Source organism: Hyperolius riggenbachi, chromosome 3 (genome assembly GCF_040937935.1).
Source record: "Hyperolius riggenbachi isolate aHypRig1 chromosome 3, aHypRig1.pri, whole genome shotgun sequence".
NCBI classification, from domain to species: domain Eukaryota; kingdom Metazoa; phylum Chordata; class Amphibia; order Anura; family Hyperoliidae; genus Hyperolius; species Hyperolius riggenbachi.
Window position 1 is genome coordinate 146,890,905 of NC_090648.1, and position 18,445 is coordinate 146,909,349.

Consider the following 18,445-nt stretch of genomic DNA (forward strand, 5'->3'; position numbering starts at 1 on the left):
GCAGGATGTCCCTGAGGGAAAGCCGGAAGGGGTTATGTTTGTACCACTGCCATTTCGTCTCCAGATCTTACAGAAGTTCCACTCGCACAAGAATGCTGGACATCCGGGGGCCTCCAGAACACAGGACCTGGTTGCCAGATGTGCTTGGTGGCCTTCTCTGGCAACGGATTGCAAGCAGTATGTTAGAGAGTGTGCAGTTTGTGCAAAAAGCAAACTCTCCCGTCTGGCACCTGTGGGAACGTTGCAGCCTTTGCCCACCCCGAATGAGCCGTGAACCCATCTGTCCATGGATTTTGTGGGTGAACTTCCGAGGTCTGAAGGCATGTCGGTCATTTGGGTGGTAGTCGACCGTTTCAGCAAAATGGCTCATTTTGTGCCCTTGAAAGGACTCCCCTCGGCCCAGGAGTTGGCCGATCTTTTTATCATCCACGTTTTCCGACTACATGGCATTCCGGAAAACACAGTGTCGGATCGGGGTGTCCAATTTGTTTCTAGATTCTGGAGGGCATATTGTCATCAAATGGGCATGGAACTGTCATTTTCATCGGGCTACCACCCACAGACCAATGGTCAGACTGAGAGAGTGAATCAGTCATTGGAACAGTTTTTGAGGTGTTATGTTGCGGATGCGCAAAATGATTGGGTCAAGTTCTTGCCGTTCGCAGAATTTGCGCACAATAATTTGAAAAGCTCATCCTCTGGATTTTCACTGTTTCAGGTGGTAACTGGAAAGTTGCCTAAGTTCTCCCCACTGCCAGTAGCTTCCACTCCGTTTCCAGCTTTGGAGGCATGGCAAAAATCATTTAAGAACATTTGGGGGAGCGTGAAAAATAATTTGGAGAAGGCTTTTCAAAGTCAGAAAGGTCAAGCTGACAAGAGACGCTCCGTAGAGTAGAAGTTCTGGCCAGGAGACTTGGTCTGGGTGTCCACGCGTCACTTGACCCTGAAACAGCCCTCGCCCAAGTTAGGACCCAGATTTGTGGGCCCTTTTCCAGTGACCAGGAAGATCAACAATGTTACTTATGCCATTGATCTTCCTGCCAGCATGCGTGGTGTAAGATCCTTTCATGTGTCCCTGCTTAAACCAGCAGTTCATGTAGGTCCCACTCCTCCTCCTCCTGTGATGGTAGATGACCAACCTGAGTACGAAGTAGAAAAGATTTTAGACTCACGCGTTGCACAGAACTCAGTGCAGTATCTAGTTCACTGGAAAGGGTATGGTATTGAGGAGAGAACATGGGTACCTGAGTGTCGCATGCACACGGATAAATTAAAGAAGGAGTTCCACGCCCTACATCCTGGGAAGCCGGGTAGGATAATTCTGACAGTACTGCTGAACGCGGAGAACCCGCCGCATGCTTGGACAGCGGTGCGGCTGGTTCCGCATCCAACACAGCAGAAACATTACAACACATATCTGGTGTGGCTGGAACTGATATTCCACACAGGCTCAGGAGGACGCGCGCGCGGAGAGGCAGAGTCTTTATGACAGTCAGAAGGGTGTCAGCTAACCAAGCCGGTCAGCTGACAATTCCAGCAGTTTTCATTGGTCCAGCACTTAGGGGTGGCACTGGAGAGCGCTGGGGTATATATACTGGGTGCTGGTCATTTCTCTGGTGTCTGGCGTTGCGATCACTACGTGGTAGCACTCAGACCTCCTGTCAGTATCTGTGTTATTATCTGAGTTATTATCTAGACCAGTTTCCAAGGTGTTGATGACCAAGGAGCTCACACCTTAGTCTAGGAATCCTGTTATTATCTGTGTTATTATCTAGATCAGTTTCCAAGGTGTTGATGACCAAGGAGCTCACACCTTAGTCTAGAAATCCTGTTACCATCTGTATTATTATCTAGACCAGTTCCGGGGTGTTGATGATCCTGGAGCTCACACCCAAGTCTAGGCATTGTTGATTATTTGTTATGACCTTCTGCTTTCCTGACCACTCTTCTGATCTTTGATTAGGTACTTCGCTATATCTGATACTCTGTTGCCAAACTCTGCTAGTCTTAGGATTCCGCATCTGTCTCCTGTCTCTGTACTTTATCTGTCTGTGTGTTAACGACCTGGCCTGTCCGACCTCGAGAACTATCTTCCCTGTTGGGAGATAGTTCCCTGTCCAGTCAGTGACACTTCACCTTTGGTGTCACTCACTCTGATCCTTCCCACACTCAGTCTGGCTCCGCCCCTTGGGGAGCATCAGACCAGTGGAAGGAACCTGTTCTCTAAGCAGTATCTCGTACTGCCTAGCACACTCTACGTGGGTGCTCTCCTCAAAGTATACGGTTGCACCAAACACTCATATTACTCAGGTGTCCAGAGGTTAGAAATACTGTATATCTGATTATCGGTGATACTGCAGATCATCAATAATCGGGTATATACAGTGGTGTGAAAAACTATTTGCCCCCTTCCTGATTTCTTATTCTTTTGCATGTTTGTCACACTTAAATGTTTCTGCTCATCAACAACTGTTAACTATTAGTCAAAGATAACATAATTGAACACAAAATGCAGTTTTAAATGATGGTTTTTATTATTTAGTAAGAAAAAAAACTCAAAACCTACATGGAGCTGTGTGAAAAAGAAATTGCCCCCTGAACCTAATAACTGGTTGGGCCACCCTTAGCAGCAATAACTGCAATTAAGCGTTTGCGATAACTTGCAACGAGTCTTTTGGAGGAATTTTGGCCCACTCACCTTTGCAGAATTGTTGTAATTCAGCTTTATTTGAGGGTTTTCTAGCATGAACCACCTTTTTAAGGTCATGCCACAACATCTCAATAGGATTCAGGTCAGGACTTTGACTAGGCCACTCCAAAGTCTTCATTTTGTTTTTCTTCAGCCATTCAGAGGTGGATTTGCTGGTGTGTTTTAGGTCATTGTCCTGCTGCAGCACCCAAGATCGCTTCAGCTTGAGTTGACGAACAGATGGCCGGACATACTCCTTCAGGATTTTTTGGTAGACAGTAGAATTCATGGTTCCATCTATCACAGCAAGCCTTCCAGGTCCTGAAGCAGAAAAACAACCCCAGACCATCACACTACCGCCACCATATTTTACTGTTGGTATGATGTTCTTTTGCTGAAATGCTGTGTTACTTCTACGCCAGATGTAACGGGACACGCACCTTCCAAAAAGTTAAACTTTTGTCTCGTCGGTCCATAAGGTATTTTCCCAAAAGTCTTGGCAATCATTGAGATGTTTTTTTAGCAAAATTGAGATGAGCCTTAATGTTCTTTTTGCTTAAAAGTGGTTTGCGCCTTGGATATCTGCCATGCAGGCCGTTTTTGCCCAGTCTTTTTCTTATGGTGGAGTCGTGAACACTAACCTTAATTGAGGCAAGTGAGGCCTGCAGTTCTTTAGATGTTGTCCTGGGGTCTTTTGTGGCCTCTCGGATGAGTTTTTTCTCTGCGCTCTTGGGGTAATATTGGTCTGCCGGCCACTCCTGGGAAGGTTCATCACTGTTCCATGTTTTTGCCATTTGTGGATAATGGCTCTTGCTGTGGTTCGCTGGAGTCCCAAAGCTTTAGAAATGGCTTTACAACCTTTTCCAGACTGATAGATCTCAATTACAGTACTTTTGTTCTCATTTGTTCCTGAATTTCTTCTGATCTTGGCATGATGTCTAGCTTTTGAGGTGCTTTTGGTCTACTTCTCCGTGTCAGATAGCTCCTATTTAAGTGATTTCTTGATTGAAACAGGTGTGGCAGTAATCAGGTCTGGGGGTGACTACAGAAATTGAACTCGGGTGTGATAAACCACAGTTAAGTTATTTTTTAACAAGGGGGGCAATAACTTTTTCACACAGGGCCATGTAGATTTGGAGTTTTTTTCTCACTAAATAATAAAAACCATCATTTAAAACTGCATTTTGTGTTCAATTATGTTATCTTTGACTAATAGTTAACATTTTTTGATGAGCAGAAACATTTAAGTGTGACAAACATGCAAAAGAATAAGAAATCAGGAAGGGGGCAAATAGTTTTTCACACCACTGTATCTGCATTCTCGGTGATACTGCAGATCACCGGTAATCAGATCCTCTCTGTGTTACACCGATCGTTACAACAAGTTACTTGTCATAGTTAGTTTTTCATCTCGCTTTAAAGAGAACCCGAGGTGGGTTTGAAGAATATTATCTGCATACAGAGGCTGGATCTGCCTATACAGCCCAGCCTCTGTTGCTATCCCAAACCCCCCTAAGGTCCCCCTGCACTCTGCGATCCCTCATAAATCACAGCCACGCTGCTGACAAACAGCTTGTCAGAGCTGGCTGTGTTTATCTCTGTAGTGTCAGTCTGCTGCTCTCCCCGCCTTGTGCAGAACTCCGGTCCCCGCCTGCATCCCTTCCCTCCCTGCTGATTGGAGGGAAGGGACAGGGGCAGGGACCGGAGCTATGCAGGAGGCGGGGGAGCAGCTGAGACTGACACTACAGATGTAAACACAGCCTCACAGCGTGGCTGTGATTTATGAGGGATTGCAGAGTGCAGGGGGACCTTAGTGGGGTTTGGGATAGCAACAGAGGCTGGGCTGTATAGGCAGATCCAGCCTCTGTATGCAGATAACATTCTTTAAACACACCTCGGGTTCTCTTTAAAGCCAAAGTGTCACTTATCAAGTATCAAGTATAGGCATACAAAAGTGTTAGAGCATCCATATCCAAATCAGTGGAAGACATCACATAAATTCTAATAGAAACATAATTGTACAAACTGATGATTATATTTCTTTCAGAATTCATGTGATATCTTCCACTGATTTGGATATGGATGATTTATCATATTTGTATACCTGACATCTGTCAGATTAGTGACACTTTGCCTTTAAGGACATTGTTCCTACTTTATGTTGTCGATAGGGTTACTATGGATACTGTGAGGACATTTAAGACATTTATAGCACAAAATATGTTTTCAGTTTACAAAAAAACACAGGGGGAACATTGGCTCGGGGATGACCCACAAATGGGTACACACACTGAAAAGTTTGAGAACCACTGACCTAAAGTGTTCATTTAAAATAAATTCACTCTGTTCACCCTTCTGCTACATAGATTTGGTAAAATTGTACAATAAAGATTGTATCATTAGTGGGCACCTTTAGATGTTTTTAAATGGTACGATTTCAATAATGTATGACGTTCAGTGGTTATGATAATAGTTGTCTTCAGACACAGCTGTCTGCCTGCATTGACTGATATACTTACCTAGGAGTCTGTGGACATCATCAGTAAGCGACTGGAGAACTTCTCTGTTATTACCAGTGGGAAACTAGATGCAGTGAAAGGTGCTGTCTACAAATTATCGGTGGAAAACATTGGGGGTTCATCCAAGGAAAACCTTTCATTACTCTGAATGGGAATGCATATTTACTCCTAAATGTGCTTTTTCTGACTGGCAGACAAATGGCGCATGAGATAAATACGGCTGCTGTCATTGCTGTCTTTCTAAGTAAGTTAGTTGTCTAGATAATGTAATGGTGATGCCCTTGGCTATAAAAGCCGGTCACCTAGAACAAGTGTGTAGATGCTGGGGTCTGACTTTCCTTACACTTTCTGACTATATATTTGTTCAGAGGCTTAGATTGAGAAATGATTACAGCCATAGGCGTGTCATTACATTTAGGCAAATAGTATTGTCATAAGATGGATAAGTCATAAGATGGATAAGCAACAGCCTCATGTTCCTCTTATTATAGAGGTATATGAGAAGATTACGGAAGTCATCAAGTTATGAAACTTTCATATTTCCTTAAAGCGAACCTAAACTCTTGCACAGGAGTCAAGGAAAACACAGATACATTCACCCTGTGTGTGTTTCCAGAGAACAGCCTGTCTAATTCTCCCTTATCTGCAAGTAATCAGCAAGTGTAAATCAGGGCTGTCAGCTGTCTGTACTGTGCCACGCTGTGCCGTTGTTATGGGGTAATATGTAAACACTGGAGGTTACTCCTTTCTGTGCTCCCCGGAAATCAGGAAGTAAACACTGCAGGATCTCTATTGTAGTTCTATAAGTTATGAGTAAATGTTTTTCTCTGAGGCCCCCTTGAAATGCCACGTTGCCCCGCATTATGTTCCCCGACCACAAGGGCCATGCAAGTCTATGGAGACTTGCACAATTCGCATGATGTGATGCCGTGTGCCAAAAGTATCAAAATCGCAGCAATACGACGCAAAGTCTGAAGTGCACTACCACATAATCTGTGCCTACCACATGGATTATGCAGTAATGCAAGTCAATGGATGACACAGCAAGTGTGTACAACAGAAGCACGGTGCAACCTGGCGCACATGCGAGGACCGATGGGAATCCCAGTGACGTACTTTCTGCCCGCAGGGAGTACGTCACTAGCCATATGACCCTGTCACCACACCATGGTTTGGTGATATTTTCTTCACTTGATTTACATTTTGAAATGTATTACATGGCGACATCTTTACTGCTGGCAGATGATCTCTGTGTATGGAGATGCTACATCTTTAGCAGTTGGAAACAGCTGTTATTTCCCACAATGCAACAAGGCTCCCACAGTGTGATGTCAGTACCTAGGTGCTGGCATCACACTGTGGGAGGGGTTTCACCACAATATCAGTCATACAGAGCCCCCTGATGATCCATTCGAGAAAAGGTAAAGATTTCTCATGGGAATGGGGTATCAGCTACTGATTGGGATGAAGTTCAATCCTTGGTTACAGTTTTGCTTTAAAGCAACTAACCTAACTCTAATCTAAGACTTTTATCATTGTCTTTATCACTGTTGGGAATATTTCACTTCCTGTCCCTCTTAAACAGTGCTGCCCATAACTATTCATACCCCTAGCAAATTTTGAATTTTTTGATGGAAAATGACATAGGTGTCTCCCAAAAGATAATACGATGATGTACAAGAGGCATTATTGTGGAAAAAAAATAATTTCTCAGCTTTTATTTACATTTGAGCAAAAAGTGTCCAGTGCAAAATTATTCCTACTCTTCACAAGCTGTCACAGTCTGTGGGAAAATTCAAAGTCCTACGAATAGTCCAAGCTGTTCTAAAGCATCCTAATTACCCTGAATGATTAGGAACAAATGCTTTAATCAACTCAATAAGTGAAAAACAGCAGCTCTCTGCACTTGGTTTGTGGGCAGTCATGGCTAAGACAAAGGAGCTTAGTGAGGACCTGAGGCTGCACATTGTGGCTGCTCACATGTCAGGAAAGGGCTACAAAGCCATTTTTAAATGTTTTCCAGTGGCTAAAGTGCAAGGTATTATTAAAAAATACAAGATGCTCTGCACTGTGGAAAATCTCAGAGGACATGGTCGGAAGCCAAAAGTGACACCGGTGCTGGCCAGGAGAATAGTGAGAGAGGTGAAAAAGAATCCAAGGATTATTACCAGGGCCATCCTGGTGAATCTGGGTTCTGCTAGTGGCAATGTCTCAATGCAGACAATCCAATGGACACTGCACACTGCTGGGTTCCACGGATGCAGACCAAGGAGGACGCCACTTCTCCAGATAAGGCACACAAAAGCTTGCTTGGCCTTTGCAAATGTTCATCTGGACAAAGAAGAATACTTCTGGTCTTCTGTGTTATGGTCAGATGAAATGAAAACTGAATTGTTTGTTCACAATTATGTTTCCTTTATTTGGCGTAAAAAATTAAAAGTATTCAACCGAAAGAACACCAGCCCCACTGTCAAACATGGTGGAGGGAACCTAATGCTTTGAGGGTGTTTTTCAGTCAATGGACCAGGGAACCTAATCACAGTAAACGGCACCATGAAAAAAGAGCAAAACATGAGGATTCTCAACAACAACATCAGGCAGTCTGCAGGGAAACTTGGCTTTGGGCACCAGTGGGCATTTCAGCATGACAATGACCCAAAACACACAGCAAAAGTGGTGAAGAAATGGTTAGCGGACAACAACATTAACGTTTTGGAGTTGCCCAATGAGAGTCCTGACTTGAATCCAATTGAGAATCTGTGGAGCGAGCTAAATATCAGGGTGATGGCAAGAAGACCCTACAACCTGAAAGATTTGGAGCTCATTGCTAAAGATAAATAGGCAAAAATACCTGTGGAGAGAGTGCAAAAAGCTGGTCTGCAATTATAGGAAGCATTTGATTGCTGTAATAGCCAATAAAGGCTTTTCTATTGATTATTGAGAAAGGTATGAATAATTTTGGACTGGACACTGTTTGCTCAAATGAAAATAAAAGCTGAGCAGTGTTTTTTTTTACCACAATAATGCCTATTGTACATCGTCTTATTATCTTTTGGGAGATGTCATTGTCAATGACATATGTCATTCCCCATCAAAAAGTTACTTGCTGTTTGAATGAACGTAACTTTAAGTCAAAATTTGCCAGTGGTATGAATAATTATGAAAAGCACTGTAGGTATCTCAAAAGACAGATATCAGCATAGCAGTAACAAACGGACAGATGCTTCAGCCCATGCCTACTCCAACCACTCAAGTAGGACTGTAAAACCATCTGCCATATATGCACAAAATAAGAAATGCACTGTGGTGATCTTTATTTTCACACAGGAAAGTTGAGGTCGGAGCGGAGGCTCAGGAACACCCGTTTCAACACAGCATACCTATATATAGTTTTACACTGTAAAACCTATAGATGATAGAGGTTGCAGAGAACAGCTATAACTGTTAGGACAATCAGCAAGCAAGTGCTCTTATTTATACAGGACAAAAAACTCTACAAAGCCCTCAAGGCTGAGCTCTGGGAATAAAAAACAAGTGGAGTTAAATGTAGATGGAATTCAAAAGAACCAAAAACAACCCCAATTGCAAAAAGCTGCAAAATGTAAAATACATGTGTACACAAGCATTTGTCTCAAAGTAATATGCACAATAAATTACTTTTTTTCCAATGTCACTTTCATGCATTAATCTGACAGCACCGAACCTCTCACTGACAGGTTGTAGACTAGTGCATCTCCTCATGGGGGATTCCCAATGTTTGCTTTATTCTTGTCCTTAGAAAGGACCAATACAAGATGACAGCTGGCCTGTCTACATGTCTATAAACTATTCTGACGTTAGACTGCACCACTAAAGGAAACCCTAATAATCTCCCAAGAGGGGCTGGACTAAACCAAAACCTGTCCGTAAAAGGTCACAGCCACCAGACTAGAATAAAGAAAAAGTTATTACAGTTCATTTACTCTGGGAGAAATATACCTATTATATGTACCGTAGGTTTACTCATGTCATTTAAATTGTGCCATTTTTGTAGTTCACTTATGTAGCTATAGCAGTTCTAAAGCATATGTGCAATTTATGATATCAAATAATCCACAAATCAGTAGATTACTAAGTGGGGCTTTTTAGGGGACAATTAAGAGTACTCGAAAGAGATATGAATGACTATAATTTACATTGTATGGCATCCTCCTATACCTAACTTACAGCCCACCTGGGGGCTTTGTATGCATTTTACTTAGAGGTGTATAACTATATACAAAGCAGTGTGCTATAACATTCTGGAAGGTGCTGGCTTGGCTGGCTTCCGAAGAAGTGACCTCGGATATACAAAACATGTCAAGCTGAAATATTCATGCAGTCATGGAGCCCTCTGTTGTGATTGCATTGTACATTCAGGTAACCCTCTGGGTGGAGCATTGCTGAAATCCCCTCCAGGGAAGATTTGGAGCAGTTGTGCTCATAAGTTTACATACCCTGGCAGAATGATTTCTTAACCATTTTTCATACAATATAAATAACACAAAAAATAGATTTCATTCATGGGTAGTGGTTGGCTCAATCCATTTATTGTCAAATCACCGTGTTTACTCTTTTTAAATCATAATCACTACACAAAATAACCAAATGACCCTGATCAAAAGTTTACAAGCCTGATTTTGCCTGGTAATACACAACTTGACACAAACGGGTTTTAATGGTTATTAAAGGTAATCATCTTCACCTATGATCTGTTTGCTTGTAATTAGTAGGTGTATATTAAAGGTCAATGAGTTTCTGGACTCCTGACAGGCCCTTGCATCTTTCATCCAGTGCTGCACCGATGTTTTTCTGGATTCTAAGTCATGTGGAAGGTAAAAGAAACATCAAAGGATCTGCGGGAAAAGGTAGTTGAACTCTTTAAAACGGGAAAAGGATAGAAAATATCCAAGGAACTGAGAATGCCAATCAGCATCGTTGAAACCCTAATTAACCTTTCAGCAACTGCTCCACGCCGATTGGTGTGAGCAGCGCCACAGCCACAGGACCACTCCACACCGATTGGCGTGAATGGCTCTTGGCGGAGATTGCAGGGGATCGCTCGTGCCGATGTGCACGCATGCCCGCTGGAATGACGGAGCTCTGCTCCGCCATTAGTCTCCCAGCAGCGATCGCCGCTCGGAGACTGTTAGATGGCGAAACCGCCGTCTTTTATCACTGTACAGCGCTGTGATCTACAGCAGCGCTGTACTGGGGACAGCCGTGTGACACGGCCGATCACAGTGATTAGCTGGCGGGGGGAGGGAGGGGATGCCGCGAAAAAATCAAGAAAAAAGAAAGACATGTATTTAATAATAAAGGAAATAAATATTTATATATATAAAAAAAAAACATCCTGGGAGCGATCATTGCCCACCAACAGAGAGCTCTGTTGGTGATCAGAAAGGCGGGATGGGGGGCGGGGGGAAATCACTTGTGTGCTGAGTTGTGCAGCTCTGCAGCGAGGCCTTAAAGCTGCAGTGGCCTATTTAGTAAAAATTGGCCTGATCACTAGGGTGGTTTAACACCGCGGTCCTTAAGTGGTTAAGAAGTGGAATATTATGGGTTATGTGTTGAAGCCAACCCATGGTCAGGTATATCAACTAAAATTTCAGTCACAACTGCCAGAAAAATTGTTCAGAGTGCAAGGGAAAAACTACAAATAACTTCAGCAGTAATACAGGACCTTCTGAGTAAATGTTGTGTAGCAGTTTCAAGATAAACAATCAGGAGGCACTTGAAGGAAGATGGGCTGCAGGGTCGAGTTACCAGAAGAAAGAGAAAGCTATTACTATGCAAATGTCACAAAGTATGCCACTTACAACTGTGTATCAGTAGCTCCTGAAGGCGGGGAAGGCCTAAAACGATCAGGCCTGGAGAGGGGCAGTCCACTTACCTATGAACATTTAAGCACTCTATGGGGTTGATTCACTAAACCGTGCTATGACAAATAGCACGCCTTATTAGAGATAACACGCCTTATCAAAGTTAACACGCCTTATCAGAGTAGTATAGCAAGCGCTACGAACCCAAAGGGACTTAGGGCAGGACGAGTGCCATTGCCAATTGGCAGGCGTAAGTTCGTATCGCTCGCTGTGCTACTCTGATAAGGCGTGTTACCTTTGATAAGGCGTGTTATCTTTGATAAGGCATGCTATCTCTGATAAGGCGTGCTATCTGTCATAGCACGGTTTAGTGAATCAACCCCTATGTGCTTTAATGCAATTTGATTGATTCCAAATCCCTGTTGTGAGTATTGGTGCACTGGATTCTATGTTTTTATTTAATAAATTACCTTTGGGTTGATTATTGGACAGTAAATAGTGGTCTTATCATCTTTTGGTGACTGTCACCCTGTTGGTTTACTGAGCACTGGGTGTCTACAGGTCATCTACTGACATTTACGTATGTGTGAAATAACAGTTGCAACTACTTGTGCTTAGGCTTATATTGGAGTTTTTATTTATATTAAAGTGGAATATAACCCTGCATTTCAACTTTGCTCTAAAACATTATTTACAGTATATTACATGCAACCAGCATTTTTTTTTTTACTAGACCAGCATTGGAAGGGTTACACAGGGCTTTAAAGTCCCTAGAGATTTCTGCAACCGAATCCGAACTTGAGTTAGATACTTTTTGTTTACAAATATGTGTTTATTATGACTCATCTCTCTCACTGAGAAGGAGCTTGGAGGACAGCCAAAGAGATGTATCTATTGATAAACAGTTACACACTAACTAAATAGAATGTAACCATCTGAATGTCTGCACGGAACTTAAAACCTCTGTGTTTAACCCTTCCAATGCTGGTCTAGTAAAAAAAAAATGCTTTTTGCATATAATATGCTGTAAATAATGTTTTAGAGCAAAGTTGAAATGCAGGGTTATATTCCGCTTTAAGTTTGAGGTGGGAGGACATGAATGAAGAAATAATTGACAGACAGTCAGGACAAGAGATGGTAGAGGTTTGGTGCTTAGTGTTATATTTGATTGTCAGCTGCAGAGGGATAAAACTAACATGAGTACTAGTGACCACTGACATTGCTGACCCCTCATTGAACATCAAGTGTACATCAAATAAAGGCGCCTGGAAATTTGGGGCTCCCAGTAATGCAGATAGTAAAATATCGGTATTATATACCGATATTTTACTAAGGCCAAATCTAATCCTACTCTCACACAGAACCCTCCCAACCAATGACTAACTTTAAACCCCCCCCCCGCAAAAACTACCTGCCTAATGTCTAAAACGAACCTTCCCCCTGCACACACTACCTGACTAATGCTTAACGCCCCCCCCCCCCCCCCACACACACACACACACACCCTAACTAATACCTAATCTCCCCATCCGCATACACTACCTGCCTAAACTTACTCCACTTCACACTCTACCTCCCTAATGCCTAAACCTAAACTGCCCCCCCCCCCCCGCACACACTACCTATCTATTGCTGAAACACATCCCTTTCTCCCACGATGATCGCATTGCATCCGCTTAAAACAAAATATGAAAAATCTGGGGCACCACAAAATACTGGCATTTCGGCGCCCTATACCACTATTTTCTATTGGCGCCTATGGTGGCGCCCAAATAGTCCACTTGCCGCATGCGCCCCTTTTTTACTGCTTGGCTAGGCCAGTGCTGCTATAGTGGCTCTTAAAGCGGGATGCTTCCAGCGCATCCTCCCTTTTTCCATATTGATAAAATAGACATGCAGCACTGCAGAAAGCTGGGCAGTGTGTCCATAAATTATTGTTCCTAAAATATTACCCAAATGAAATATGATCAGCAGCAACTTTAATGATGGTGAAAGAGAACTGATAGGTAACTAGACGGATAAGAAATGTTCCAAGAAAATATTTCAGAACTGGTGATGAGATAGTACAGAGTGATTATCCATTTTAACGTAAAGGGAAAGATCATGGAAAAGGACTATGAAGAAATAGTCTCAGTGGAATGGTAGGGGTGTAAATCAGATTGAATTTTGGATTAGTGGTGTTATTATTATTGCTTTTCAAATGAGGAAGGAAAAAGTGCAAAAATAAAGGCTTAAGTGAGATGTCAGGATACAAATGTGGAATAAAGAGAGCTGGGAAATGAGATGTGAAGGAATGGGGTTTAGAGCACAGGAAGTTAGGTAGGAATCAGTGGCGTAGCTAAGGAGCTGTGGGCCCCGATGCAAGTTTTACATTGGAGCCCCCCAAGCACGCTATACATAACAATTGATGCAAAGCGCCAAAACCTGCCAGTGGCAACTACAGTGTCAGAGGTGCAAGAGGGTCATGGAGGACAGTTTGATAATGATTACCACTATTCAAAGTATCCATAGAAGAGATTATTACCAGCACTGGACCAATAGAGACTTAATACTGCAGTCGAGAGAGGGCCCTTCGGGGACCCTCTGGCCCAAGGACCCTGATGCGGTCGCAACCTCTGCACCCCCTATTGCTACGCCCCTCGTAGGAATGATAAAAGCTGTCCAGTTATTCCTGGTCCACACCATGCAATTTCCCATCAGAACGATGTGTGAAATCGATAATCACTACTGCCCTAAATCCATCCCGTTATCGATCAGGAGCTGATCACACCTGTCGGAAATTATCGATTGGCTGGATTATCGATTTGACAGGAAAAAGCATAGTGTGTACCAGGCCTTATGGTGGTAAGACCTGTCACAGTGTTGTTTACATTCAGGGATTGCACAGGCAGACAGAGTTGTGTGTTGAAGCTGTAGCATATTGCATTACTGTTGCTAGTAAAATATGTTGCAGAATATTCAGGTGATAAACTGGTGGCTGGACAAAGGTGTGGTCAGCAGTTTAAAGTGTCACAGGCGTTGAAAAGTTGCCAGTCACACATTGTATTCTTCCTTGCAGGAAGAGAAACCATAGTGATGACTCATCACTGTACTGCTGAGCTGTCCAGTTCAGCCAACCTGCTGAATTTATTTAAGAATTTATATAGCGCCGACATATTACGCAGCGATGTACAGAGTATTTTGTCTTGTCACTAACTGTCCCTCAGAGGGGTTCACAATCTAATCAATGCATGCAATGAATGATATTGAATTTCTTACAGGGGATTTATTTGAATCTGTAAGTACACACATACAAACCAATGGAAAGCTCTGATGGGTCAAATAGCCAGTAGACGATAAAAAAGTCAAAGTCAATGACCTTGCCTTAGCTAAAGCTGAAGGTAAATACTCCATTCTCCTCCTCCTTGACCTCTCAGCAGCTTTTGACACAGTAGATCATTCCCTACTCCTTCAGTCCCTTCAGTCCATAGGCATTCACGACCTCGTCCTGACCTGGCTTTCATCCTACCTCTCCAACCGCTCCTTCACAACCTCCTTCAATGAGTCCTCATCCACCCCCAACCAACTCTCGGTGGGAGTCCCCCAAGGCTCGGTCCTTGGCCCCCTACTGTTCTCCCTATACACATCCTCCATTGGCAAGGTTATCTCCTCCATGGGTTTTAACTATCATCTGTATGCTGGTGACACCCAGATCTACCGCCACACCCCTGACATATCCCCCACTACCATGGACAAGGTCTCTTCCTACCTTTTTCCATAATAATTTTTTTTTGCTATGGGGCCCAGTCATTTCTAGCTACGCCCCTGGACATAATGCTTAAAATGCACATTGAAACATTACCCAAAAAAAAAAAATCTGAATTATAAATGTTTGAAAGGCCAAATGCTAAGAAGCATCAAAACAAATAAAAATAAACATTTCCCAGAAATAATATTCAAATAAAAATAAGGTGGCTTCAACTAGACACATTTTTCCCCATTAACTACCTTGTTTTCCTTTGGCTATACGATAACCTGAATAAAACTTTACAGAAATACACAAAGCCAAGCCTTCATCTATGTGGATGGAATACTTCAAAGCGTGTTTCACAATCATGGTTCCTTTAATGAGCTCTCTGCCCCTCTGTATGCGAGTGCTTTATTTCTGAACAGCGCTGGGCTGTAATTGCTGGCTAAAGTGTGGTGAGCATGTTCTGGGGCAGAGCTGGAAACTTTTAATCAGCTATGTAACATTTGTGATTTCAGAGCACAATCTGGTCACTGCTGAGGGACTACAACAGCCTGACACACAGCTGTCTGCACAGTAACCCCTTGTGTACTGGCTGCTACACAGCTCTCCGCAACTTTTGCATCTTCCTAAAACATCAACGGTTCACTCTAGTGTCATCTCCAAATCCACTCCTAAATAACGAGATGTCCTCATTAGGACGTTCTCTTCTATTTCCAACAGCAACCTCCAGTGAAATCAGCTGACGTGAAGCATCTTTATACTTGAAAGGCAGCCTAACCAGTATGAGGACATCTACTTAACTGTCCCAGCGCTGCTTCAGAGGAAATCATTACATTACCAACAACAACTGACAAGTTCTGCAACAAGCGACATGGGAGCCGTCTGAACTGTTTTGCCTTTGAAACAATTATGTCTGTTTCCTTTCCTCTTCTCTCCACTCTGTCACAAGCCTGAAGTAAAATGAAGCTGCCTACACAGGTTTTGAGTTACCTGACAACCAAAGCATCACTACATTCTCAGCAGAGGAAGGGTTAAACAGGGAGGTGTCAGTTCCACATCCACAGAGAGAAGTACTGAGTTGACATGCAGGTGACAGAAGAGACAGTCTGAGAGGCTAATGGATAACTTACATTTTCCATGGTCAGCCTGTCCCCAGGATACGCAGTCTCAGACCTGAGACTTCTCTACAGGAAGGGAAGCCAGATGTCCTCCTCCATGCACCCCCTTCCCTGCACTCCCCACCCACCCAGGCTGGACCTTCAGCCCTGACAGGCTGAGCAAGAGGAACCTTACTAGCCCCAACACTCAGCTCCCCTCCCTCTGCTCTGCTCAATTCCTCTTTCTCAGCTGCTAGCAAACCTCTGCTTAGAAAAGTTGGGTTTCCGGTGGTTGAGCTGAAGTTGAGTCAGTGAACTGAAAGTACAGAACAGTTTCCCTCATATAACACAGCACAGCCTTGTAGCTTAGTCTGATGTGTGAAAGCAAATAAAGGAAGGCTCGGTATTCACCTTTCAACTAAAGCATCATAAATACATTAGCACTGGGCTCCTAAAACATCAGGGTTGGAATTCAAATGCAAGCTGGCACAGATGCTTACCTCACCTCTGCAGATTTGTGGAACCAACTAGCTTGAGGCTTTTCATATATAGCACGTTAGAATAATATGTTCACTCCTCCAACAACCTCTTCCTAATCATTCCACGCATCTCGCACTACCATGCATGACTACAGGACTTCACTAGAGCTGCCCCCATCCTGTGGAACTCTTTCCCACTGCCTATTAGGCGTGCCCCCTCCTTCAACACCTTCAAATCAGCCCTCAAAACTCACCTCTTTAAGGAGGCCTACCCCACCTCACCGCTGCCCTAACTCTCTCTGCTGAGAACCTCTTGATGCAGCCCCCTCCCGCTAGATTGTAAGCCTTTGGCAGGGCACTCCCTCCCTGCGTATCATACTTGATTGAGCATGTTACCCACGTGATTGGGCAAGTTTCTACTGGCTTTCTGTATCTTATTGCTTATTACCTGTACTGTGTTGTCGGTTATCCCTGTTATCATTACCTGTTATCATTACCTGTAATCTAATTTATTGTACAGGGCTGCATAATTTGTTGCACTTTTTAAATCCAATAAATAATAAAGCTAAGTTTAGGCAGGGGTTAATATAGGCTGTGTACCTGGTGTTTGCAATGCTATAAAAATGCTAGTCGATATCTGCCTAAAATAGGACAATAGAGGTGTAATTGGGCATTCATACTAATGTAGTTAGTTGGCTGCGTGTTAGGAAAATTGTGTAAGCAATGTTCCATAAATGTGTGCCAGAAAGCCTGCCAGGAGTTTGGTAGATGTTCAGAGAGTATTTTATATCCATCTTGGAGGTGTGGCGTTTGCGGGAAATGGCCCAGAATTCACAAAGTCCCTAGAAGCTACAGGGAAACACTTCCTTTTTGGTATATGTAGTGTATAGTAGCAACTGGAGCAGTCACATAACAATTAGGATGCAGAAGATGCAACTTCACTGGGGTCCCTGGACCAGAGGGGCCTCCTTGAACTGCTGTGTTAGCTTTTGGTTGATGGTGGTAGTATTCACAGCCATATGTGCTTTGAATAGTAGTCATTGTTAATACACACTATTCCCCTCCCCCTGCTTACACCTCTCTGACACTGTGACTGTCATTGGCATATTTAGGTGATCCACATTGATTGTCATCTACAGAGTGCTTGAGGGGCCCCAATGTAAAACCCATATTGGACCCATCTTGAGCTACCCCACTGGGCTGCAGCATCTACAAGGCTTGTAGAGGAGTTGGGGGACTCCGGCAACCACAGAGGTGGCAGAGGATCAGCTGAGGTGGAGCAGTGGCCAGGACTATATGTAACTGCTGTGCTTGGGTGGAGGATACACAGAAACTGGCACCAGTATGGGGAATATATCCCTAAAACAAAGAGCAAAGCAAGGTAGATTCCAATAGTGCTTATTAAACAACAATAAAAATGCAATGTATCAATAGTATAATGTAAAATGATTGCTATAGCGATGATTTTACAATTTTGTTTTGGTTGAAATACTTGAAGATAAGTTGAAATCACTCAGGAACTAGTAGGGAACTGTGAAAAATGACATTGCCCAAATGTAGAGAGGTGAAAAAAAAAAAAAAGCCCACTTGTTCAGGTGTTGCAATTTCTGAAACACACAGCAGTGAAAAGTCCATAAGTAAAAACAGAGTACTAAATACCTAATTGGATGTAAATGTTGCTATTAATGACTGAAAGTGACTTACTGTAACTAATGTTTTCCTTCAGAATGAGTGGAAATGTGGAAGCTGAACATAGTGATACCCATCAGGCTGTGTCTAGAAATAACATCAGCATGGAGGCCATCACTAGAAGAACAGAGCTTTGTGGACGTTGAAGAGCCGTTGTCCCCATTTCCAAGTACTTCTTCCCAGAAATCTTTAATTAGCAAGATGCAATAGAGGAGAAAGAACCTCCTACCCATTTTTTGAAGAAACACTTACTTACGTTATTTAAAGCAAACCTGTGTGAATCTCAGGACAAAAAGTCATATGCTTACCTCAGTAAAGGCAACCCTCTGGAATCTCCACAGGATTCCCAGGTTTTTCTCCTGACTGCAGATCCAGTGCTGGATGCTCTGGAAGTTCAGG

At 43.1% G+C, this 18,445-nt stretch overlaps 1 protein-coding gene across 2 annotated transcripts in view; it reads right to left on the reverse strand.

The window, feature by feature from the left end:
• Window positions 1-16,018, reverse strand: part of PLEKHO2 (pleckstrin homology domain containing O2) — a 62,645-nt gene extending 46,627 nt beyond the window's left edge. For both annotated transcript variants that reach the window (XM_068275086.1, XM_068275085.1), the window contains exon 1: window positions 15,912-16,018. In XM_068275086.1, coding sequence (XP_068131187.1) covers window positions 15,912-15,920 — 9 coding nt within the window. In that variant the 5' untranslated portion in view covers window positions 15,921-16,018. The remainder of the gene's footprint in view (window positions 1-15,911) is intronic.
• Window positions 16,019-18,445: the final 2,427 nt, after the last annotated feature.